This window comes from Limulus polyphemus, unplaced genomic scaffold (genome assembly GCF_000517525.1).
Source record: "Limulus polyphemus unplaced genomic scaffold, Limulus_polyphemus-2.1.2 Scaffold1498, whole genome shotgun sequence".
Lineage (NCBI taxonomy): Eukaryota > Metazoa > Arthropoda > Merostomata > Xiphosura > Limulidae > Limulus > Limulus polyphemus.
Window position 1 is genome coordinate 87,592 of NW_013667108.1, and position 20,285 is coordinate 107,876.

Here is a 20,285-nt window from a genome sequence, read left to right on the forward strand (position 1 = left end):
CAACATCATGAAAATTAAACCTTATTTTCAATAAGCAATCCTGAAAAATATTTGGGGGTGCTTAACTTTTTTCCAGGTGTATATAATACCTTTTATTAAGAACACGTTAGTTTGGGCCCCTCTGTGGCTTGTCAGTAAATCTGAAGGCTTTTAATGCTAAATATTGTGTTTTGATACCAGAGATGGAAATAACACAGATAGCCCCTTGTGTGACTTTGTGCTTAATAGCAAACAAATCTTAGTTTGAATATTATGAACAGGCTATAATGGTCAAAATAGAAATACTAAGCATTGCTGCACTTTTTGCATTTGCAGAAATAATTAAAAGCATAAAATGTTTTAAGTATTGATATTAACTTCCAATCAGAGCACACTTTATATTTACAGTGAAACTAAAAAATCATTCTAGCAATCAATAAAGCTTTTTTAAATCATCCACACAATTTGCTATTGCTAGTGGCAGGGCAAATAGGATTTTAGGTTGTATCTAATATTAAATACAAGTCTAGAGAGGTTATAATGTCATTGTATAGGTCATTGGTTAGGCCACATTTGGAGTATTATGTTCAGTCTTGGGCTTCATACTTCAAAAAGGACATTGAATTGTTGAAAAGGGTTTCAGAGGAGGGCTACTAGGACGATGCCTGGAATGAAAATGTTATCATATGAGGATGGGTTAAGATCCCTGAACTTGTTTTCTCTTGAACAAAGAATAGTTACCATGAAGGTAAGGTTGAATGCATATATTAAAATAATATCCACTTTCAGTTTTATGTTGAAGAATCTCCACATATTCAAGCCACAAACTCAGATCAGTGATGACAAGTTATGGTGGATTATAAACAATCATCCTTTATGATCTCAATCGTGATGTGTACTTGTGTATGTCTGTTGTAGTTCTTATATAATTACAGGTTACAAAGGTGGATTTATATGTACTACCATAGGCCTTAGTTACGTATTTATAAATAAAATCATAGTATGTTTACATATCGATGCTTTTTACATGTTAGTTGCAGATTTAATATTATTTATGACATTTTCAATTTTTGTATATTAATATTTGTTTTCATTTTATGAGATGGACAATGATTGCATGGCCACAGAAAATTGTGATACAGATGGAAAATTCATATAAACATCTTGATGAAGACAGAGAGAAATTTCTTAAACTTCAGCAACAAGATCAAATAGAGTTGAATAATCGTTTGGATAACCTTATGGTAAAAAAAAGTGCTATGGAAGATTATATTTTTTACATAATGTTTATAGAAACTTAACACTACATTGAGTAAAAGACTGAGAAAAAATATTATTTATAACATAAATGTTCATATTGAAAGGATTTGTTATGACACTAAAAGTTCCATGTAGTACCACTTTTGTGATTTATACTACACACATAAAGCTTTTTTATGACTTGCCTCTTAAAATTAGTCATTGTGGGCAATTATTTAGAACTTTTCCTATGTAACTTTTAAGAATAAAAACAAACATAGATGTTTTGTGTATAGAGAAGAGCTAAATGAAAGTACAATAATAAGAAAATTAACATTAATTTCAGAAGAAGTCCTTAAATACTAAACTGTTCTACGAAATACAGAAATTTTTCAGTTGGTTCTCACTCTCAATATTGATAATATAAAGGTCAGTGATATAATCACGAAATGAATATTTCACATTAATTTGATTATTTTTGTTCAGCATAATGTTTACAAAAAGTTTTATTGATTTTATATTTGCACATAATTCTTAGAATTTATTAGAATAACATCGTATTTTATAATTTTGTAAATTTATTCTTTATACATATATATATAATATATAGGTTAGTGATAAAAACCACAGTAAACAGAACAAACTGTCAGAAGTCTGATATGAGAGAAACTAACTTCGACGGTTTGTTCTGTTTACTGTGATTTTTTCACTAATTGCTGCACACGATATTGCATTCTTTTATTACATAGGTTGATAATAACTTTATTTATAACAAAATAAATATAACTTTTTAATGATAATTCAACTTTAATATCTTTTAATATAATTATTGGGATTTTCTAAAATTATAATTAAAGTTTTTTTTTGAATGCTGATTATTTGTTAGCTTTTCATCAAATAATGAATAATTTGTAGTTCAGTATAGCAGCTAAAACTTGTGAAATATGTCCATGAATTACTGACAAAGATTTTGAATTTGGCTTCATTTTCTAATTAGAGATGAGCAGTTAGTGGTATTTGCTAGTTGAATAATTGATGGCTCCATTAATTAATTACATTCAATTAATCAGTTAGTACAGTTCTCCTGTTACTATGATGCATGCAAACAGTTCAAAAAGGAAGACACATATTGGTGAAAGTAGCTGCCAGATAGTTCTATCTATCTATCTAAGCTGCAGTTATCCCTTGTAGCTGTCCGTCAGACCAGTCCAGTATTTCCTATTCTTAGCATACGATGTCCATCTGATTCCTGCTTCTGTCACTATATTGGCCCTCCATCTTCTCTTTTACCATATGTTAAGGTTGATAGTACATACTGATCCATGATCTTTTTCATCAAAGTAATGGAGATATCTTGATCCTCTAGAATTTCTTTATACATTCCAAACCATTGCCTTGTTGCCTTTATTCTAACCATAATTCTTCACTTTCCATGCTCTGATGGGATTTTAGCCCTTCACTAGTTAGTAACTAGATAGTTACCTTCCCTCTAGTAAGCAGTTCAAAATTCGAGACAATGGCAGATACCCTTAGCAGCTTTGCCTCCTCCCCCCAATTCAAACTGATCAAACTTGAAGTAAAAAAACAACTTTGGAGGCTAAAATTGGGCAGAGCATAGATAGCCCGTTATGTAGTTTTGTGATTAATAACAAACAAACATAATAGCAATATTTTGATTACTTGGATAATTGAAATGATCAAAAATAGTAATAGTCAGAAATCCTAATTTTGATTAGTTTGTTATTTTTGTGACTGCTTATTTATTTATAATTTTGAATAACTGATTGTTGGAATAATCAAAAACAATAACAATTGGAAATACTCAATTTGATTTGTTGACTATTTCTGTGAAAACTAACTTAATCATAGTTTTGATTAATTAATTTAATTGTAATTTTGATTAATTGATTAGTTTACATGACATTAATTGTTGAAATCACTTCTCAGATGTAACTGATTAAATTGCCTGTGTCAATTGGCATGTTTTATTTTTCATTTATTGTTGCACTGGATATGTTGCAACTTGTATCATATACTTTGCTGTTTGTGTGCACAGTACATATTTATAAGTTAGGACAACTATATGTGTTTTTCAGATGTGGGTAGCTGGGTTATCCTCTCATACAGATATAAACAGAGCACCTGAGGTAGCAAATGAGATTCGAAGACTACAGAAACAAATTCGTGAAAGCCAGGAGCAAGCTCAACTCTACAACAGTCGAGAACAGCTATTTGAAATTCCACTAACAAACTATGATCAACTACTAAATATTGCAAAAGATTTTGAACCTTATCATAATTTGTGGATTGCTGTAGCAGATTGGATAAAGGTGTGTTTATTTTAACTTCTTTGTTAACATTAATCTTGTTTAAGAAATCAGAAAAAGTATTTTACTGCTTTTTTTATGAAGTGAACTATTTTGTCATTATATTTATACATGATTCTATAAAGCATATTTAATGCTTGTTATTTCAAGTTATATGTAATCTATAATAGTTTTATTAGACTTAGAATTTTAGCAAATTAGTACTTCAGATATGAGCATATTATTTAATTCTACTGTTTCATAATATGAGTTTTAAATCACCATTTATTTAATTGCATAAGGTATGTGAATAGTAATGATTGGAGATGGCTTGAATGGGTAATGAAGAAAAACTTTAATATAAGTTTAACATAACAGCAAATGTACAAAGTTTCGACAAGGTTTTGTCATCATCAGGAAGTACCTGATTCAAGCCATCTCTCAAAGGGGGTTCCTCGTCATCGAAAAAGTATGTGAATAGTATTTTCTTTTCAGGAAAATTATTGTAATATTTTCTTAATTTGGGATATTAATAATTTATTCATTAAAATTCATATACATTAAAACTTAATTGTTAATATTTCAGTACTCTTAGAAGTAAAATAACATTATTAGATATAATTTATGATAAAATAGATATATAATAATGTGTTATGTTACTATACTACATGTCAAAATGTGATTCTGTTTTAACAAGGGATATGTTATTGTTGATATCACTGGCTATAGTAAAATATACTAAAGATTAAATTAAGTTTAAAAAAGCACGTTATTCATATTATTCTTAACACAAAATTGAATTTTCTTTGTTATTTATGTCTTAGAAATCATAATTAAAGTGCAAAAAAATAATATGCAGTGTATTTTATGTATTTAATATAAAACAGATGTTTCAAAGCTTGTAGAATTGTTTATTCTGTTAGTGGTATGAAAGCTGGACACAAAATCCTCTGACTACAATTGATCCTGAGGCTTTGGAGAAGGAAGTTACCGAAACACAAAAAACAATGCATAAATCTTCTCGACATTTTGCTGATCAGAAAGGTGAGTACTGCATTATGAAACATACAGAGTGACACTGTTTATGCGTGTATCATGATAAATGTACATAACTGTTTATCAGTTATTTATGTATGTTGTTATGAAAGTTGAGTAAAAGTAAATTCAGTCAGCTTATGCAACTTTATTAACATAAAAGTAGGCATAATAATGCTTTTAACCATATTTACTAACAAACTAAAGCATTTAATTAGTAACTTTTTAGATTAAATGTTTTGTTGAAGTACAAACATATTTAGTAGATTTATAATATATATATATATATTGCTAATTATTTGATATTTTTACTCAATCTCACCTGTTATTGTGTATGTTTTGCCATTCTTTTAAGAGATCTCTTTTGTGCTTTATATTATAGTCTTTAAAATAATATATATTAAGCTGTACAATGTGTACTACTTTGTTTAATTACTGTGTTGTATTAATAAAAAATATCTAAACTGATTTGAAATAGAGACTGAGATGTATGTTAATTAAAAAGGTTAATATTTTATCTAACGTTTTTGTAGAATACTTCCTGAAATTAGAATTTTGATTTTGACAAGTATCATGATTTCGTTTACTGATTGAGTCAAACTAAAAGTATTAGTTTTAAATTTATATTTAAAGATTAATGTTAAAAATATTTCACCATTTGGAAAGAGATGTAAATAACACTAGGAGGTTGAATTTTAAAAGTTAAGACATTGTTGCTTTCAAAGTTAGTTTTGGTTATCTATAAATTATTATATGAATAACAAATTGCCATTATATTTTTCAAAACAAGTTTTAAAAAATTTTAGATTACAATGATAAAGTATATCCCTTTTTGAATTATTTCTCATGTTTTCTTTATTTTTCAGGATTGATTGCAGTGATAAATACAATAAATACACAAGTAGAAAATTTCAAGCCTTATGTTCCAATGATACAGGCTCTTCGTAATCCTGGTTTAAAATCTCGACACTGGGAAAAGGTTTTTGTTATGCATAATGATTTTAGTCATCTGTTCTTTATTTTTTGCTTAAAAAGGCTCATATTTTTCAGCATTTATAAAATTTACTATATATTATATTTTATTTGGGTATCTAATGTTATTTGTCACAACACATTATATAAATAGTACATTTAATTTTAGGATTATAATCATTCATACACAATGATAAGCCTATATGTTTATGTTGTTATAATATTTATATATCTTTATTTTTCAAAATGTTTTATTTATAAGTACTAAGTTCAGTTCAAAATAAAGATATATATAAACACTTTACACTTTTTATATAAAGAGGATGTGAAACTAATCAGGATTACTCATTTTTCCAAATGCAATATTATGTGGATCACTGATAGGGAAACCATTATTTGAATGGCATAATGGGAAATTCTAGTTAGAAGATCTCTTGCTATTGAATTGGGGTATTTAATATGTACTTCATATTTTAGTATTGCTTTTTCTTAAGCTTAATTTGTTCTTGTTCTGTATAAATACTATTAACAGTTTATAGGTTATTATAACTACTAAAAGTATCAAGATGCTGATTGACTTATTTTCTGGTTTTTAGCTGTCTGACGACTTACAAATGAACATTGTTTCTGTTTCTTCACTTACATTTAATAACTGCTTAGAAATGTGTCTCCACAATAACTTAGAAATACTTGAAAACATGGCAGAGACTGCTGGAAATGAATACGCAATTGAACAAGTAGGTATCATAACCTTTTCTTCTGTTTATTTGTATATTATAAATATTTTGATATAAGCTATATAATCACCTTGGTTGAGTTGAGAACTATTTTATATTTAATGTTTTTTTACAAATAATGTTTTATAACATAAGCATTTTCAGTTAACTTGTAATTTTAAATATTGATTTAAACACTAAGATGATTTGTTGATCTGGTTTTTCAAGGTTCTTGTTAAGGTTTTAGATGAGCATATATATATATACCTGTTACAACTCTAATCAGAAGATAAGTTAATATTTGTGAAATTATTTATATTTAAAAGATAAATGTGACCAAGAAGTTATTTTCCTGCTTTGAGCTTTATATGTGAATGTATTATCGGCCATTAGACAATAGCTCATTAAAGAGAAAAATAGTAGTATAGGTAAATTTATTACTTGAAGTTGGATTCTAACTTTAGGCTCTCAACAAGATGGAAGAAGAGTGGGAGCCAATTTGTTTTGAGGTTCTTCCTTACAAAGAAACAGGAACATATATAATTCACTGTTCAGATGAGATCCAGCAGCTGATGGATGATCACATTGTTATGACACAGACAATGATATTCTCTCCATATAAGAAACCATTTGAAGAAAGAGTTGTAAAGTGGGAAGAAAAACTAAAGATTTCTCAGGTATCTTGTCAGTACTTTTTACTATTTTATTTATTGTGGTAACTTGTTTGCTGAATAATGTATCAATCAATAAGTGCTATCTCTGATACAGAAGTTAGCTATCATGGATTACCATCCAACTCTTATCTTCTGCTTTTTTAAGAGCTCTCCTGCAGTATTGTCAGTCCATTATTTCATATTGTCTGTTTATTTCATTCTCTTTTCTCCTCTTCCTCTTTTTCCACTCAATCTTTCTAGTAAGAATAGTATTTTGTAAGTTGAGGTACCTTACAACACGTATGAAGTATTTTCACTTTCTTCTGGTTATACTGTTCATTATCTTTCTTTTTTCATCCACCAATTTAAAAACTTCTACATTTGTTTTATCTTTTCCACCCAGTTGATTCTCAGCATTCTTCTTACAATTCATGTTTCCAGTCTCTTGTACATATCCTTATTGATGGTTCAAGTTTCAATTCTAAACATCATTGTTTATTGTATATAATAACAATGAGTAAATCTCAATCTGTTCTTAATAGTAATCTTTATGTTGGCTAGAATTTTTTTCATAAAACAAGCCAATCTAACAATCTCTGTTATTCCCTTAATTGCATTCTTGCATCTTCCATTTTTGGTCAGTATATGCCTAAGATAAACAAAAGAGTGCTGTAACCTTCACTGTTGAGCAACAACAAATTTTGAGGCTTATTTCTCTTGATCTTCTCGATGTTTATATTAAACTCTATGTCTTTTATTGATTTTTTCTCTATATCCACTAATCCTCCAAACGTATACTGCTAAACTCAGGTGAACCACCAAGAACTGTTGAATATCAAGATGCAAGAGACTTCAATATAGATCTTGCCTTTGCTAACCCTACCTTAGCAAATGGAGCATAATGTCAGTTGTGAAGTGCACTGGAAAACGTAGTGATATAAAACAATCTATAAACCCATAAAAGGATGCTGAACTTTCTGATGACATACCCTCAAGCATCTTTCCACCACTGAAGTCAAGTATTACACAGAAGAACCTATCTTAGCTATAACTAAAAGCAGATATAAAAGTCATATTTATCTTGGATGATATACATAGAGCCATAAATACATAAAAAAAATGTGGCTCCAGGTCCAGTTGGTGTAAGAATTTCCACTTTTAAGAAGTTTGCTCTTGAAGTTAGTGTCATAGTATCAATGTAGCTAGGTAACAGGTAGTATACCAGAAATAAGAACTGATACTTTTATCAAATCCTTACCCAAGCCTATAAAGGATCATTCATCTTAAAGGCCACTGAATCATTGCCCTACAAAACAACATGTGAAAATGGACATGTACCCTGAGAAGGCTAGAGCTAGAAAGCTTGCTCATCAGATTGAACCACTGCTACTCTCATCATTAGGTAGTTATTACAGTGGAAGAGAAACATGGATCAGTGCTGCTGAATTTACAGCTGTTGCATGGGAAGGCTCTGAAGCTGGTCAGAACTCTTTGGCATTAGATTTAGACTTTAAAGATGCTTACAGTAGAATCAAGCTGCCCATTATTGCTATAAAAAAAAGATATTTAAGATAAGTCATAACTGCACTGGCTACTAGAAGATCTAGCATTAAGCTTAGATCATCATCAATACTGATTTGCTTCAAAGATCATCATTTTTGCCAGTCCTCTTTAACATGTACACCCTGAATCTAGCCTGCCTCTACAGTCTCACCAGGCATGTGCTAATCTTTGCTGACAATATTTTAGTGTGTAACAAACCTGAAAATAAATAGCAAGGTGGAACCATTCCTTAGCAGGCAAATGGTGCACTGACACAGAAATAGTCATCAGTCCTTCCTAAGCCATACTTTTATCAAATCCTTACGGAAGTCCATGAAGGATCACTCTCACCTTAAAGGCTGTAGAAGAAAAAAGAACTATTTAAAGACCATGGTATACAGTCACCTATTATAGGCTCAGATGAGTTTATTTTTACACCACAGATAATTAGAGAGCTGGTTGAATATTCATGAAACCATAATTTATGAGCACTGTTATCCCTTTGGAAGAAACATAAAGTACCTGAGAGTAACTCTGACAGACAACTCAACTTCATCAGTCACATTAACACAGTAATAACCAGAGTTATCAAAGGCATCAATACATTGAAAGTTACTGCAGGAAACAGAGCTGAAGAGCATCGCCTGACACTTTTTATCAAATCTTTACCCAATCCCATGAAGGATCACTCCCATCTTAAAGGCTATTGAATCACTTTCCTACAAAACAACATGGGCATGTACCCTGAGAAGGCTATAGCTAGAAGGCTTCCTCATCAGATTGAACCACTGTTTACCAGTTCCATTCTGGATTATGAATTGCTAATGATCAATATGAGTGCTGTGCAACTAGATAAGACTGAAAAAATACAAAACACCTGTCTAAGGCTGGCCAAATGATGTACTTCAGTCACCTTCATAAGGTTTCTATTACACCTCACATGCGTCAACAGCATCACAGAACACCAACAGCTCTTACAAGCAAAATTCTTCCTTAGGGCATTATTGTATCACGGCCCTTTTCAATTGGGACATTCCAACACTACACAACAACACAGACACCCCAACCAAATAGGGGATTGCCTAGAAGGTGCTTCAGGAGACAGTCATAGGTGGACAGGTGCTACACAGCCACCATTGAGCTAATTGATCACCACCTGATCTCAAAGCCCCCCTCATGTGGAATAAACATTAAGCACCACTGGGACAGAAATTATAAAGACTGGGCAAAGCATGAAGAAAATAAAACTATTTAAATACCATGATAGACAGTTACCTCAGATGGTTTTTTACACCACATATAATAAGAGAGCTGGTTGAATATTTATCATCTTGCAGAGCAACAACGTTATAAGTGTTATAGCTGCTTGAAGATAGAATGCAATATTTCCTTACTCCTCTTCTAGTGTTAACATAATCTGTTAATGTTCTTTGAATTCTGACATGGACTGCAAATCTTTTTAAAGATTAATTATTTGCAGATTTTAATATTGTTGCATATCTGCTTGTTTGTTAATTTCCATTATAAATTCCTTCCAAGGAACTTCAGTGATACAACTTCCTTTCACAATGGTGGTTGGTGGGTGTCCCTCAGCACCAACCACTACTGGTTTCTCTGAGGCTGACTTATTGGTAGTATTCTTCTTATACTGGTTCCTCACATGTCCCTGCTCTCCACAGTTCCAACAACCTTTCTGGGTAGCAGTCTTTCCTGTCATGGTTTAGCTGCGGGGTCTGGAAGGGGCTTCCTGTTGTCTGGAACTGATAAGGTCCATGGCTAATATATCCTCACTGTGTAAAAGACAGTAAATTGTCCTTTAATGTATTTAATTCACTTTGAAATTTACTAATCTTTTCCATTTGTACTTCTTGCCACTGTTGCTGACTTTCCTGTAGTTGCTGCTGGCTTTCCCGCAACTGTTGGAGACTTCCTTCCTGTTTCTTTTCTCATTCTTCTTGTTTCCTTTCTTGTTCCAGTTACCACTGGTGCTGGTTTTCTTGCCACTGCTGTAGTCTCTCTTCTTGTTTATTTTCTTTCTCCTCCAACCACTGCTGTAGTCTCATTTCTTGTTTATTTTCTCGTTCTTCTTGTTTCTTTTGCTGTTCTTGTATTGCTGCCATCAAATCTGCCAAGCTGTAGTTTGATTTGTCACTTCCCGTTTGCATCTTCTTCTTTTCTTTTTTTTTTCCGTCCCACTCTCTGACACCAATTTGTTGCGTATCTGCTTGTTTGTTAATTTCCGGTATAAATTCTTTCCGAGGAACTTCAGCAATACAAGTCCCTCCTTGATTAAACCAGCTTATTCTTTCTTGATACAACTTTTTTGTAATAGGCAGAATTTCCAGAGTCACTTTAAACTTAACAACCTTTATAACACATGCTATAAATCACAGTGATTCACACACTTTACTTATGGTGCCTACTGTTCGCTTGGCTTAATTATCTCTATCTCGATTGTGCTGGCTTTTCTCACCAGGCTTATATATATTAAAAAGAGGGCATCTGGATTGCACTCAGGCCTTCATGATCCTTCAAGAAACTCCAGCGCGCATGCTCCCAGCATCGCGTTACTTCCGCTGTCATAACAATATGTTTCGTGTGTTGTATTCAATCAAAAGTTTTTTGCTAGTGAATAAAGTAATCTTATATTTAATATAGCTTTTCACATATATTTACTTTGTTGAAAACCATACTGCTCTTTATTTTTCTCACTATCCATAATTTTTCTTTGTTGTTTCATGTATCACATTAAGAAAAATCTTGATTACTTAACTCATAAGACTGATCATTCAAAAATCACCATAATTTTAAGCTTCATCTTCCTTTGGCAGTTGCAAAGGTATATTTTCTTATGTGTTTAATGTTATATATATAAAATTGTATAACTTCACTGCTTGATCTAAGCCTTCATATTCAACATATTTCAATATCTTTGCTACTATGGTATCATTTCCAGGAGCTTTTCTCACCTTCCTCTTCTTTATGGCATACTTCTTGTCACTCTTTTTGATCTTGGATCCTTTCCAAACATCTTGTAAATTAAGTTTATCTTCACTATACTGAAACTTGTATGCAGTAGATAAACATTGTGATAGACATAATTTTGTAAATTTAATAGTCAAATCAGAGATTTTAAATTATTTTTGGTAAATCACAATATGATGTTTTAATTCATGTACGAATCAGTTAATCTATAGATTTAAGGTTTAATAAAGGATAAATGTATATTTTTCACTGTAGTCAGCCCAGCATCTGTTAAATTATTACATTGCATTACTTTCCTTAAAGAATGTTTTTATTCCAGGATTTATATTTAAAGGCTTGAACTTTCATCTTCAGTAACTGTTTTTTTGTTTCAAATAAGTTAAAACTGTAATAGTTGAAATACTCACCAGTTAAAATCTATAAATGCACTGAAGTACTCTTGAAATATTCAATTTACCATACACAAAGCTAATATATTCTCTTTTTTTGTTAGTGATTCAAGAACCTTGTGTATAAAGCTGAAACATCACAAATTTTAGTGCTCTCTATTCACTTTTTTATATGACTGTATTATTAATAGGAAGTGATTGAAGAGCTTCTTAAATGTCAGCAGGCCTGGTTATATCTAGAACCAATATTCAGTTCTGAAGACATCGTTCGTCAGTTACCTGTTGAAAATAAGCGTTATCAGACAGTTGACAAAACCTGGAGGAAAATTGTGAAAGGATGCAATAGTATTCCTCAGGTTTATTTCTGCAGTTATTTCAATTGATTTTTATAAATTTTTTATTTTGTTATATAAAATACACAATAATTAAAACACCCAAATGATCAACATTTTTAAGTACACAATTTGAAAACGTTGATTGTTTAAGTTTTATATATTTATTTACACAAGAACCTTGAATTTTTAGCCTTTTAATATACATAATACACTTTGTAAATCAAAAATGGATGCCACCCAATGGCAGAGCGGTATGTCTGCAGACTTTCAATGCTAGAATTCGGGTTTTGATAACCGTGGTGGGAAAGGCACAGATAGCCCATTGTGTAGCTTTGTGCTTAATTACAAACAAAAAACCAAAATGGACAAATTAAGAGTATAAAAAACATTCAATTTATGTAAACTTTATTACTAATGTTAGGCCTATTAGTTTGTATAACTATTATCAATATTTTTAAAAATAAATACATTTTGAAAACTTAAAGAAATGTATGTAACTGAAATAAACTTTTAGGATAGTACCTGGAGTGTTAAATTCTGCATAAGTTTACACAACAACTGAAAAAACATCATAAAAATGAGCAACTTAGCCTCAGTAAAAGTGCACAGAATGTAAAATTTCAGCAGTTTAAACATCACATCCCAGTAATTGGTGACTATCAATTAGAATATTGTGGAACTCCAGTTTCATTAAAAGATCTAAATACTGTTAATACAATTTTTATTAAAAGTCAGTTACATTCTTAAATTTCAGCCCACAATAAATAAAAACTTCATGGCTTGGAAGTTACTTTTAACTATGTAAAAAAAATATTCAAGATTGGTCTGTGTGTACTGACTTTCATCTCTTAAAACACATTATTTGTAGAATAGAAAATTTTGTTGGAAACATTCAAAACATCAAAGTATAATTGTCTGAATGTATTGGGATTTAAAGTAATGTGATGGAGTGTAGTTTTACTGACCTACTGATAATCTTATGCCAAAATTATGAACATTAGTTTTCATGTCAATTTTAATATAAATGATAAGTTTAATAAGATGTTGCTTTTAGCTGAAAATAAGTTAGTATTACTGAATATATATATATCCCATTTCTTGTTATCCTTATAAGAATATGTATCATCCTGATAAAATCTTATTTGTTATATCCATAGGTCATCAAGTTGTGTTCTAACACTACTCTCTTGAATCATTTGCAAGAGTGTAATAAGTTATTAGAATATGTCCAGAAAGGACTGACTGACTATCTGGAGACCAAACGTATGGCATTTCCACGATTTTATTTCCTTAGTGACGATGAACTTCTTGAAATTTTGTCACAGACACGAGATCCTATGGCTGTCCAACCTCATTTGCACAAATGTTTTGAGAATATTGCAAAAGTAAATATTTCATTAGCTTTATGTAATATATTTTCTTATTTACCATATGTGAGGTAACTAACAGAATTTGTAAAGTTCATCTTTTTGCCATTCTTATAAAATTTTTCTTGATATATTTAAAATTAAGTCCAAATAAAAAATATATTTCAAGCATTAGTATTTAATAAATTTAACACTAACCTTGCTAATACTTGAACAAAGTGATTGTAACTAGTATTTTCATGAAATAAAAACTGTTTACTATCACATAAAACTACTGCTTCATGTTAAAAAATTATGTTTAAAATTGAGAAAAAAGATACATGTTTATGTAGTTATAAAGTTGAAAATGTTTTCTTATGGACAGTTTCTTATATTCAATTGAGTAAGTTGATGTTATATTGTTTTTTGTTACTTGTTATAGAGTTTAATAAAATATTCCACAACACATCTTTGAGGTATAGATGTTGAATGCACATAAGTAAAGTACTCATGAAATTCTATCAAAGCAAGTGTGATATGAGCACTTAGTGTTACTCTTTATAACATGAGTTGGTCAAAGATATTATCTGCTGTTTCATGGGGTAATTGTATTTTATCTAACATCAATCAAAATGTGAAGCTGCTACACACCTATCACATGAAGTAGAGATATTTCTGGATTCCTACAATAGAACTTGTGATTGGTCAGCTATATAGGAGAGTGAAAGTTGTGAGGGTGTTTTTGCTGCTTCCTGGAAGATTTATCCCAACTTCGAGAGAACTAGAGTCAAGATTTACTTGTATTGTGCAATGCTTTTTTCTATTGTTCTCTGTTTACTGGCTGTTATTTATTTCATTGCCTGGTCTATCAGCATGAATTTAATTTACTTGCTTTTCTGTAGGTTAATCTACTCTCATTTTTGATGTAATGAGTTGAATAAAGTGTATGTATGTATGTTTTTTATTCACATTTAAATATTTTTGTGTAAATAGTATTTTTATTTTATGTCCTACAAATAAATTTTCAAGTTATCTGATGAATAGGTAACTATTTTAATTTTTGTTTTCTTTGTACGTTGCTAGATCATTAAGTCAGTCTATATTTAGCAAATGGTCTCAAATGGTTTAAATTTTGTATCAGTTTTTGATAATTGTATTTAGTCATAAAAGATGTGCAGAAACATTTACAGATACTGCAGTATACTGTTTTATACATTTATAATTTTCAAATTATTTCAGTGCTATTAAAATAAGACCCTTTAAGGAAAAATAATCAAATAATTTCTACTCAGTTCAGAATAAATATTAGGATGTGTCTTAAGCTCAAACACTTTTATTATTGTAAACAACTTTAAAACGTTTTTTCTATATAAAATTTTGCTAATTAAAGTCACATTGTAAATAAAACCTTGAAATGATTAGATAAATTGTTTCTTGTCCTTGTAGCTGAGGTTTGAAGAAGACTTGCATATTACAGCTATGTATTCAGCAGAGGGAGAAGAAGTTTGTTTCAGAAAAAATCTTTATCCTAAGGGAAATGTTGAAGAATGGCTTATGAAAGTAGAAGAACTTATGAAAGAGAGCTTACAACTTATTGTTGCAGATGCATTAGCAGATTATCAGATTGTTAGTGTACAGTAAATTATATTTGATATGTTAATATATTATTTAACTATGCATCATTTTCTTCTAAGGCTTTAGTGCTATTGCTTTTATTTAGTTATCTTCTTTATAGTAATTAACTTGTTGAACTGCAAATATATACTGGTATCTCAATATTCAAATACCACATATTTCACTATCATATAGTATATATATTTTTCATATTTTCAAGATTTTAAAATATGTGTAGAGTTATAATTTGGGCTAAATCTGGTCAGCCTTAGGTGTTATTTTCTTTAAGTGTGGTCATCAACACTCTAATGTTTCATGGGATAGCTATATTGTGTCCTACTTTATGTTATATGTGTGCAACTGTCACATAGAGTAGAGGTATTTCTGGATATGTGTAATCCAAGTTTCTGAATTTTAAATGTAATTTGGGTATTTTCAAACAGATTCACGTCTGTGTCAAAGGAACCAAGACGAGCTGTATTTTTTCAGTTAATATCTGATTTTTCTACAGTTTTTATTTTTAGTTCATTTTAAATTTAAGTAAATACAGTTTTCATTCATTTAATTTCAAATTCAATATAGTTTATTTTGCTTTTCTGTTCTCACAGTAAATTTTTGTTATAGTAAACAAGCTTACCATTAATTTTCTATCTTCTTATATTAATATAGAATTTTTAGTAAATAGCTTTAACATAACACCTAGTTAAGAAAAGCATTAAGTTGCTTTCATTTGAAGTATCATTGCTCTTTGCTATCCCCTTGAGATAACACTTGGTCTCCCCATGGGGAATGTATGGCTTTAAACTGTACTTTGTATATTTATTTCTATATTAATATCTTCTAATGGTAGGTCAGTTGATTTTTCAAGATTAAAACTATTTATGTTTAAATGGGAATGACCAATTATGTGGATAGTGCTAATCAATCTGAATTAGGATCTCAACCAAGTAAATTTGGAAATAAAGTCATTTATGATCCGTTAAAGATTGATCATTGTATTTTTGTACAGATGAGTTTAGTCTCTTTCTTTCCTTCTCACAAATGCAGTTACACAGAGAACTCCAAATTACTTTGAGGAAACATCTTGTTTGAATCTATCATTATTCTACAGACCTATATTGACTTTTCTAAGGAAAATCAGTTTTACTTGAAAATACCAATCTGTGGTGTTGTATTGAGTGATATTGAAAACAACTCTGTGAATATAGTAAGGAAACCATGTATAGACATCTCATTTTTGAAATTATGTGCATAACAGTCATTATATTAAAAAGCAGTGACTTTACATTTGCAGTGACCTTTATTTACACCATTGATTACATATAAGATTAGACGACTTACAAACTTATTCATTGTGATATGTGACCAAAATATTTGTGAAATTATTAATTAATATAACTAACTGTTTCTGTTTATGGATTACACTTTCTTGAACAGAGCTGTTTATGATATTATTATGTAATATAATTGTTATCTATCTATTGAATGTACTTAATTAAGATTGGAGTATTATTTATGTGTTTCTTCTAAATTTTAGAAGGAGTGGATTAAATGGGTACTCTGCTGGCCAGGACAAGTTGTAATTGCTGGAGCTCAGACTTTTTGGACAACTGATGTTGAAGAAGGAATAAAATCAAATTCTTTGGAAACAACATATAAAAAAGTTTTAAACAAGGTTTGACACTCATAAGATCTACATATACATAGATCTATATAATTTTTTTTACTAAAATACTATATTTTTATACACTGTGATTAACACTTGTCATATGAGCCAGGGTAACAGTTAGTAGTATGAGTCTGGTGATGCCCAAAACCCAGTTATCCTGGAAAGGTCATTTTAATGCATATCTAGACTTCTCATGTTGAGAAAAGATCATCAGTGCTTTTCTTTAAAAAGATTTAGATGTATTGCACAGAGAAAAGCATGATTATTGACTAATATCATGTTCTACAGACCTTTCTGGCAATTTTCCAGTGCTTTTCAACTTTGATTTTATTGCAGCCATCTTTGCCTTGATCTTTTTATCCATTTGAAAATTTGGATTGTTGATAGAGTGACTGCACTGCGTTTTGAAAACTTTCAACAATTCTGTGGGCTTGACATTACCTTGGTACTTGACAAATAAGGAAATGATAACATCCAAATATTCTTTTGTAATCCCATTTTTTCTTTTACTTAACATATTTCTAGTCTTCTGGTACTTAGCTGTCAAAGAAGATATTTTTTGTCATGATTCAGTATTGGAAAGAATATCAAATCAATTCACATACCTTTGGATCAGCTCCTCTGTCATTCTTCCAGGACCCAACCCATTCTGTTTCAGCTATCTTTGAGACCTCATTTATACATTTCTACAACATTGTCTAAAAATCTTGGGACATACTTCTGGCCACAGACTTCACCATATGATTTTGGAATGATTCTGTCACATATTTTGAAGTATTGTCTTACCATTCCACAGAATCCAACTTTGGTGTGTTTTTCATCTACATCAGAAGATGCATGCCAACCAAGAAAGGCCATTTCACCTGAATCAATCAGATTAATCACTTATTGGATAGCGCATATCACAATATAATGCTGATTCCTTGCAGGTCTGCACATGTGAAGTCTTAACCTTCCCAGATTTGATGTACTTGTGGCATGCAAGGCACATATTTTCATCTTCAGGCTCAATAGCAAAATCTTCTAAACTGACATTGCTTCTCTTTGTGGGTCTTTCCTTGAAACTTTCTAATTCGTTTGACTTCTACTAAAGGCACTCAATTACTCAGAGAACTCAGAAATAATTTGAGGTAAACATCTTGGTTGAATCTCCCATTATTCTGTGGACCTATATTGACACCTGAATATACCAAACTGTGGTGTTAAATTGTTCTTCTTTGTTTACATTGTTGATCACTTGTCTTCAGCATTGACATTGCCATCTTCATCTCCTTCAAACAGTGTATATTTGTCACTGTTGCTATCACTTTTTTTCGGGGGGTTCCATTTCTGTTTCACCAGCAGGTTAGTCTTTGTTCATTTCTTCATTTGCATTCAATGCACAAATCAGTTCTTTAGGGGATACAACATTGCTGTCGATATTCATATATCACATGATATGTGGCATTACTACAGAAAAATGCACTTCAATTGATCCTTTTCCAACCTGGGTCTTTGTATGAACAAACAATTGTATCTGTATCCCCAACTCTTTCGCTATCAAGTACATTTCATATAAAAGTTTTCCATTCTGATAGCATTGTGCATTATTTGATTGGACATGAGCAGCATAAATGTGCAGATTATCTGCCTTCAGTTGGTGAAGGATGCATGCAGATATGGAAAGCATGTTCTCTAATCTTGCTTAGAATCTCTTGATGAAAAATATAGACCTAATAGCGTGTTTGACAAGTATTTGCATCTGCATCATTGCACATATACACTATGGTGCCATGCTAAGAAAAACCTTTTTTTTTTTACAGTCATATTCAATAGTTTTCACCATAAAATTAACAGGGTCGAATATCATCTTATAGTCCAATACGATTAGAGCTTCAGAACTAGAAAATTGTACATCAGTGTCTTGATTTGAAGGCATTGATTCATTACTCAAAGATGATGAATCATATAAAATTTGTGCCTGCAATCGTTTCAGTAAATCATGATGTTTTTCATCTGTGTGGGTATTCAAAAATTTAAGCTCTTCAAAAAGGCAGATGATGCAGCTTGCACCCATTACACATATTTGTTGCATTCTTTTTACTATTGAGTGTGTATGCAGTGTTATGACTGACATCATTTGAAGATGCTATATGTTTGTCCTATGTCATCTTCAGAAAGAATAAATTTTCTCCAAGATATTTCTGTCATTTAACTACCATCTCAGGGTTGCAAACATTCAATTACTCTCTCAAGTACAACTAAATTATTGTACATAAGAATACCTAATGCATAATCGATAGCCTTTCTTGCCATCATATCTTAATCTGTCAATTATTTTGCAATTTTCATAAAACACAAATAACTTATACAAATCGTTCTTTTACACTGACTTGTACAAAAAAACCTACCGACAGACCACAATATCTTCACTGTAAAAGCTATCACCCCACTCACACTAAATAGAATATTACCTACAGTCAAGCTTTTAGAATAAAGAAAATCTGTTCAGATGAAAAAGATTACAGAAAACACACCAAGAATCTAAAACAACCATGTTACAAATAGGAGATAAAGATAATGAAATTGACAGACAAATCAAAAAAGCTAAGAACACTCATCCGAAAAAACATTCTAAATCAGAGTAATATTAAAGTTTCAAATATAATTCCTCTTGCTATTACCTATCACTTTAAATTCAGGAATGTTTTGAGCATTCTGAAAAACATTTTCATCTACTACAACTGAATGATCGCCTTAAACAGATATATCCTGAAGTTCTTCCTGTTGCTCAACACTTCAACCAATTCTGTCATTCTATTAATGATGTTACTCTCATCAGCATTGAAACTGACTTTAAAAATGAAGCTAATAGAGAGTTAAAAGAAGCTTATTGGATTGTTAATCTAAATTATGTTGAACCTTGTGGAATAAATCTAGATCCTGGAATCAGTGATCTCCGATCATTGGTTTGTTCTCTGTTGGAAAAATAATTTTTATTTGTTATTTATTTTTTCATGTAGTGTGAACTCTCATTGTTTACCCCTAATATGTCTAATACTTACTATTTATTTATGATAATTTTCCATGCTTGTCTTTAGAAATTGACATGCTTAACATTTCTTTTTCAGTCAGTCTCCATGTAAACTTTATTTTACTTTATCAACACTTAAGTATAGTTTTTCTTGACCATTTCTGAAGCAAAACATCTCTAACACCTTTTTTACATAATGCTTTCATTTCTGCCTGTGTTATATCAGAAATGAGAGACACTTACAACAGTATATTGAAAAAAATTTAAAAAGAATATGCTTTATATATTTATATATCACTCATCCAGTTACACCACCATTCCCAGTTTGCCCCTGAAGAAGAAAGGTCCATCTTTTGAAATTGTTTGGTTGATAAGATTTTTATCAGTTTTGCAGATAATGATAATCCCCGGGAAGTGCTACATCTCTGATTTACCTAAGCAACATAAACGTTTTTAGTACAGACTGGAACAGAATCTCAACCAAGGCAAGTT

At 30.7% G+C, this 20,285-nt stretch overlaps 1 protein-coding gene across 1 annotated transcript in view; it reads left to right on the forward strand.

The window, feature by feature from the left end:
* LOC106463845 (dynein heavy chain 1, axonemal-like) overlaps positions 1–20,285 on the forward strand; it is a 233,622-nt gene that overhangs the window by 63,353 nt on the left and 149,984 nt on the right. The window contains 10 exon segments of the mRNA XM_022391464.1: positions 1,082–1,223; positions 3,315–3,548; positions 4,448–4,568; positions 5,426–5,538; positions 6,128–6,268; positions 6,712–6,924; positions 12,008–12,172; positions 13,309–13,536; positions 14,944–15,123; positions 16,649–16,786. Of these exon segments, the coding sequence (XP_022247172.1) occupies positions 1,082–1,223; positions 3,315–3,548; positions 4,448–4,568; positions 5,426–5,538; positions 6,128–6,268; positions 6,712–6,924; positions 12,008–12,172; positions 13,309–13,536; positions 14,944–15,123; positions 16,649–16,786 (1,675 nt within the window).